Source organism: Nesoenas mayeri, assembly GCF_963082525.1.
Source record: "Nesoenas mayeri genome assembly, chromosome: 2".
In the NCBI taxonomy this organism is placed as follows: Eukaryota; Metazoa; Chordata; class Aves; order Columbiformes; family Columbidae; genus Nesoenas; species Nesoenas mayeri.
This window is the reverse complement of record NC_137543.1, coordinates 64,314,006-64,321,017: the sequence shown is the minus strand read 5'-3', so window position 1 is coordinate 64,321,017 and position 7,012 is coordinate 64,314,006. Positions and strand designations below refer to the sequence as shown.

At 41.0% G+C, this 7,012-nt stretch overlaps 1 protein-coding gene across 1 annotated transcript; it reads left to right on the top strand.

The window, feature by feature from the left end:
* Nucleotides 1-1,752: 1,752 nt before the first annotated feature.
* On the top strand, nt 1,753-5,835 carry LOC308037140 (uncharacterized protein; the record flags this gene model as incomplete). The annotated part of the gene is made up of 3 exons (XM_080338678.1): nt 1,753-1,900; nt 4,795-4,941; nt 5,807-5,835. 3 exons carry the CDS (start codon nt 1,753-1,755, stop codon nt 5,833-5,835), a joined length of 324 nt encoding a protein of 107 aa, XP_080194804.1.
* Between the last annotated feature and the right edge of the window lie 1,177 nt (nt 5,836-7,012).

Sequence of the window (7,012 nt, the reverse complement as noted above, 5' to 3'; positions counted from 1 at the left end):
CAGTTCCAGCATGGCAGGCTACCCATGCCAAGTTTGGCTACTCATGCTAAGTAGCTTATTCAAACAAAAGAATACAGCTAAAAGAATAGAATACAATTAAAACACTTTAGTTGATTAAACTTATTCTGCAACACTGTTTTTATGAGAGGACTATTAATTTCTCCTTTCCATGCTTATTCACTGATGTCTCTGCCAATCATGAATTCTCTTGAGGCACTTTGCTTACAATAAAACTTTTATTTTATCTAATTTTAACTCTTTTTAGTTAAACAACTTTGTGTGTATCCATTATAACTTGTAGTTTAGGATTGAGTAAAAGGTTATTACATATAGAGTCTCTGCCACTTTGTGAAGCCTTCATTTCTTGTGGTTTTACCAGACTTCAACATCATTTCCTGATGGGCTGTTTGGAATATTAAATTTATTATATTAACAAAGCACCAAAAAATTTTAGAAGTTTTGAAGGAAGGCTCTGTAGCAACATGTACGAAGAAAGTGGCTCCTTTCATTTTATTGTCACATTGAAGAGGGCTTATAGCATTAATTGTCCTATTATTACATGAAATTTTACTTGCATTTGTTGCAACTTAAGATATTTTATAATATTAAGTAATTCAGAATGATAGATGAGAGACTTCAGAAATTATGGGGATAAAGATGCGTAGTAATTACAGAAGCCCTAACTCAAGGAGAGTAGAAAATAAAAATTAAAAACATTAGAATTCAAGAAAACTAACTTATGTGAATTAAAGAAAAAACGAATGAAAGGGTTAAAAGAGCAGTACTGCTCGGGGATACATGGGACAGATATCCCACTGCTCAGATAAGTAAGCACATATATGAAGAGAGGAACAGACTTTGTATCCTTTGTTCTGTAACCGACCATGTACAAGATATAGATATTATACAACTGTGAAAATGCTATATTTTTATTCTGTGTATTTCCACTTTGAGATCCATCCCTGTGATATTGTGACCTAATCAGATACTCCTCTTTTCCTCAGGGAGGAGGTCCATGGATTTTTAAACAGCCTTATTTAAACTACTGGCTAAGAAAAACTGCAATAAAAGAGTGTGTGCCATTCGCAAGGGCCTGTTCATTAAAGATGGAGGCTCTGCTTTAGCAGGATTTGCATGAGGAAGAACAAAGCAGCTGTGCCAATCTGCTCATATGACGCAAGGTCCCCTAACAGTTCCTTCCATAAAGAAATTAATTCCAACCATCCGTTGTTAATTGAGTTCTGATTTCCAGCTCTCTGTACATAATTTTTTTCAGGAGTAGCTGTACCACAGCTGAATTCTGGGTGCTATAACCAGCTCGAGTTGCAGTTTCTGCATGACCACCACTTTGCTGCCTTTTTGTCTATTGAATTCACTCAGAGTTATATTGATTCTTAAAATGAGGAGCTATCTTCTACAGGTGCACTTCTTTACCATAGGGTGCAATGCGAAAGAATGAAGAAGCGAAGTTCTTAGCCATATTAGTTGCCAATCAGTGATTCATACAGTAATAATTTGGTTTAGTATCATAAGAGGAAATTAGTCAGTTTGCCTAAACTTCACCCTGAAAACAGCAATAAAAAGGCATGTTCATAAAGTTCAGTTTCATTTCCCAGATGAGGATCAGTTTTGGTTTCTTTTCTTTCTGATCATGGTAGTAGTTTCATTTCTCTGCTGCTAGCTAGACAGTGTATAAAAAGATTGGCTGAGCCTTGCAATGCTTCAGTGGACTCCACACCACCAGAAAGAGAAATGTCTGACCAAAACGTCCACAAGGCCGGTTTCACTTCCTCCGGGATCACAGGAGGATCGCTTGCTTCATCGATGATGTCCCAGGAAGCGAGGGAGTTTGGAGGAGGCGTGCGTTCCGGAGGCCCTACCTCTACTCTCCAGGAAATGGGTATGAGTAACTTTGTATGTGTGTGGTGTTTTGTGGTTTAGTGCATAGGGCTAAACAACTTTTTTGTTTTTCTCCTTGAAAATAAGCTTGCCAAGCAATCTCTTCTCCCCCACATTCCTGTATTGCACTGAAGAGAAGGGATTCCTACATTTAACTGCATGTTAAGAGTCGGATGGTGTTAAGGGTGTTTTCTGCATATATACATATACAGGAATGTACACATACATATGTGGTATTCATGAGAATCAGGACAGTGTTTATTTGAAGTTTGTGCTATCTCTCCACTCTTCTAGGAATCATCAATTATATGGAAAGTCAGGGTAGCAATAAGCGACGATACACTTATGCAAGAACATGATCTGTGTACCTACATTTCATATAAAGCATCAGATTTCCCTTGCTCTTTACTTGCACACATCCATACAGGAAGAAGCCATAAAACCTTACACAAATGCTATAGCAGAGGGAAATTAGTTGCAGTCCAAGAGCTGAATTCATGAAGGGAATATATACACATCCTTGACAGCACATATCTTAGTAGTAAAACTAGGCATAGCTGGTTTTCACACGAGCTAACCCTGCAGGTGCTTGCTTTTCTGATGCATACGCAGAGCAACCCCTGACCTGACTCTAAGCAGCTTGGCTCTTGTTTAGCCCCAGATCCTGTGAGATTCGCACGCAAAGTTTTCTTCCTGCCAATCCTGCCTGTGGGACCTGATTCAGCAGACACCCTCTAAACAGGTGTAACCCCGCAGAAAGGAATGCCCCATGTAATCCTGCTTTACCCAACAGCTGTTAGCAAGCTGACCTTGTATAAAGGCTTCAAAACCCTTAGGGGTCTTGGACTCACATCTCCCATGTGTCAGGAGTGTGCTGAGCTGCAGGCTCGTTACAAGTGGTCAGGCATTGGAACGGCCTGCCCAGGGAGGTGGTGGACTTGCCGTCCTTGGAGGTTTTTAAAGTGAAGTTGGACATGGCACTTAGTGACATGATCTAGTAAACAGACTAGAGTTGGACCAAGGGTTGGACTCGATGATCTCTGAGGTCTTTTCCAACCCAGTCGATTCTGTGATTCTGTGATTCTCTGCCATATTGGTCAACTGCTGGTCAGCTACAAATCTACTAAAGGATGGAGATGAACCTGGCTCTTCCAGCCATAAAATGAGTGGTTGGCCAGGTGAGCTGACCAGTGTCTAGATTTGGGACAGCTTTTAATACTAAAAAATGTTATAAGCTTGATCGAGAAGAAGTTATCTTTTTTTAAGTTATTATTTATGTTGATGCCAATATTACGTATAACGTGAGGCTCTCTAAATGTTGAGGGAATAAGTGACGTAAGGGTCATTTAGAGACATACTGCATGTGACTCCTGTGAGGCATTTTTTACTATTCACTCTGTATGGTTTGATCAGTGAGTTTAGGTTTCTGTTTATTGAATATTCAATAGCAAAGAGCTTAAGGGACGGTAGCAGCAGAGAGAAAGAATATGTGAGACAGAAGAGGAGGAGGACCGAGAGTGAAGGACAGAAAGGCGCCATGCTGCATCATCAGCAGAGATCCTGGTACACAGAGGATGACAGTTACTTTATCTAATACGCTAGAGCAGAGTCAGCTGCACAATCTTGCCTTCTGTTACACGTAAGTGTGGTACAGCAGTACACAGCACATCCATAACCAGTGGCAAACTCTTCAGTGGTGATGCCCTATAGAGAGCATGGAGTTGCAGGTCCTAAATAAAAGGCTGAAAACTTGTATTCCTTCATGTGCTGAGGATCTTTAGAAAAGAGAGAAGCAAAGTGATCATTTAACAATGGCTAGTTTTATTCTTTCCATGTCTGTATGAACCATGGATTTTTATGAAAACTCATGGTTTTGGTGAAATCTGCACAACTTAAGGAAACCTTAGCCAGGACTACAGGAGATACTCCAAAAGTGCTTTTATCCATGTGAAAAATGCTCACTCTGTAACATTGCCAAGACAGGTGTGAGCTTTGGCTCCCTGCAGCAGGAGAGCTTGCCACATTCTCTGTCTGATTGAGAGCTAAAAGAGTCTGATTTCATTTCCGAAGGTGCTCACTGAAATCTCTCACTCTTCAAACACATCTTCTTAACCTTTTCATTCAGCCTGTAACCCTTCCTCCCCCCAGAACAAACATGCTCGAAGGAGCATCTGATTCTGCAGCAGAGCATGAGTATTGTTCAGTATCACTTTACAGAAGATGTTTTAACAAGCTCATCACCAAAATATTTGAGCATCCTTCAGGAATGCTTTAAGCATTATTACTAACATTTGTTGTTGCTAATGCTTTACTCCTCTCCCAGGAGGAGAAGGTTGCCATAGAACACATTGCTTGGGGCTTATTTCTAATGAGATGGAGACATACATAGAAATAGGCCACTGGCTACCACAGCTTGCTGCGTTTAAATTCTACAGGTATCTATTATGCATAGGTTTATGCTATGGAAAGTGAAGTGAAAGGACCATATTCATCACCTGGAACCGTAAGTGGTGAGGTCTGCAACAATCCGTAGTTCCTCCAGGGGTTTATTCCACAGTCCTCAAGCAACTCCTCAGAAAATTAGGATTTCAGCAGAGACAAACTGTGCTGAAACTGTTTGGGAGATCCAAATTTATCAAAAACAGTCCGTGCAAGTGTTACAGGTTTTCTTTGTGTTCTGGGAACATGCACAAAACACTGCAAATGTCCTTTCCCTGAGGTGACAGATAAAAAGCAGTATACTGATGAAACAAGCCAAGTAATCACCAGTCTCCTTGTCTTTTGATACATTTGCTAGCCTTGACTTTTTTAAAAAAAATACACATATATATATGGTTTATAATTATCCTGTAAGGTTTCTTTCAGTCAGTAACATCTCCCTTGTAACTGTTGCAGGTGCCAAAGGCTCAACCCATTCATCAGGTTTTACCAGCAGCGGAATCTCCAGTGGATCCCGTGCCTCTGAGATGATGTCCCAGGAGGCCAGATCCCATGGAGGTGGAACTCCTAGGGGCGGTACAACCGCCACTGTCCAGTCCATCTGTAAGTGAGGATGCTCCTAATAAAGATGAAATAACAAATGACTTCCGAGAAGTCAGCAGTATTTCAGTTCAAGTACACACTTACTTGATGAAGGGATGTAAATAAGAGAAGCGGCTACACTGTCCTTGAAGCAACATTTCTCCTGTTTGTTGCTCTGTGCTTGGTGAGAAGCTGCAACTAGGTAATTAGTGGAAATAACTACGCCATAAATTTGCAAAGATACTGGTGGATAGCAGAGACAGATACCTGAAACACATAGTGATAGAAAAAAAGACCAGTGGAAGTTTAGGTTGTGCTTTCATCAGCACTACAGTGGAGGTTAATTTATTTTTTTTCAAATGCCAAAAGCTTCACATTTGAACATACATAACAGTTTAAGTAGGAGGAAAGAATGAAACATGAGAATGGAGTTACCAGGCTGACAGACAGGAATAATTCATCCACTTCTTGTGGTCTTTTAGAAAGAGCTTATTTTTCTTCCCTTTAAAGGAAATTTGTTGGGTCAAAAGCAGAGGGATCTACCTGCACTTACCAGCTCAAAGCAGGGATCAGCACAAGTTTTGTCATCACCCTGCCAAGTTAATGGGGCCCACACGTAGATAAATCAAACCAAGGGATGAAGAAGCCTAGTCTATACCTGAATGCATTAGCAAGGAAGCTTGTTATGGTAGTATTGGTATATGGTAGACAACTGGAGGTAGGATTTAAGTTCTTAATTTCAAAAAGTGTCTTTCAAAGTGTAACACAGACCTTTGGTCTCTGACCTGGGGATGTTCGTAAGCAATGCTCATATAGTCTGTATGTTTCCCTGTACTGCAACATTGCTTTAAGTTGTTCTCACACATTTCTTTGTATTTGTCCTTAGCTATGGGTGGTAAAGGAGGAAGACGCTGAATAGAAGAAAAGTATCAGAAGTAAACTCTGCAAGCAGTTCATCCTTCACAGTCACTTGACAGCTTCTCCTCTTCTTTGCTCTCTCTGTCACTGACATGAAAAGTAATGCATTTTTCACATGCACAAATAAAGTTTCCATTAAAATAATGGATTCTTGCATGAAATTAGTGGGAATGGGAATGCAAGGCAATTTCTTCCTCAGTTAAACATCCTCTAAAGTGCAGGCATGTACAAACACAAGCCAATAAATGGAAGCTGAAGTACTCTGGACTGCAAGGGTGGGTGTCTTACAAAAGTCTGGGGTTTAGCAACGCTAGACTTTCCAATTACATGTAGCTTACTTGGTTTATTTTACAAAAAGTGATCATCGCAGTACTGTGGAGAAGGACCTGGGCAATCGGTGGGGCCCTGGTGAGGCCGCACCTGGAGCACTGAGTCCAGTTCTGGGCTCCCCAGTTCCAGAAAGACAAGGAATTACTGGAGGGAGACCAGCAGTGGGCTACAAATTTAGTTAGGGGACTGGAGCATCTTATGAGGAGAGACTGAGTGAGCTGGTTCTGTTCAGCCTGGAGAAGAGAAGGCTGAGAGGAGGTCTCATCAACGTTTATCAATATCTCAAGGGTGAGTGTCAAGAGGATGGGACCAAGCTCCTTTCAGTGGTGGCCAACAACAAGATGGGGGCAATGGGCACAGACTGAAGCACAGGAAGTTCCACCTGAATATGAGAATAAATTTCTTTGAGGGTGCCAGAGCACTGGAACAGGCTGCCCAGAGAGGTTGTGAAGTCTTCTTCTCTGGAGGTATTCAAAATCTGCCTGGATGTGATCCTATGCAACCTGCCTTAGGTCTACATGCTTTAGCAGAAGGGTTGTACTAGATGATCTCCAGAGGTCCCTTCTAACCCCAACCATTCTGTGATTCTGTATGAAACGTCACCCAGTTGTGAGAGAGAAGCATAGAAACATTTGATAAGGGGCATCTAGCAGTTCACTTTGGATGTACTTCTAATGGGCTATCAAATTAAATTCTACTTAATTAAAAATACACATAAGCAAATGAGAACAGGTCGAAAGAAATTCCATTCCTCAGATAAGTAGCTGGTATTTGTATCCATCTACTGTTTCTAAGGTCCCCTTCACAATCATTTAAAGTCCTTGTTTGGACATGAGAAATCAGT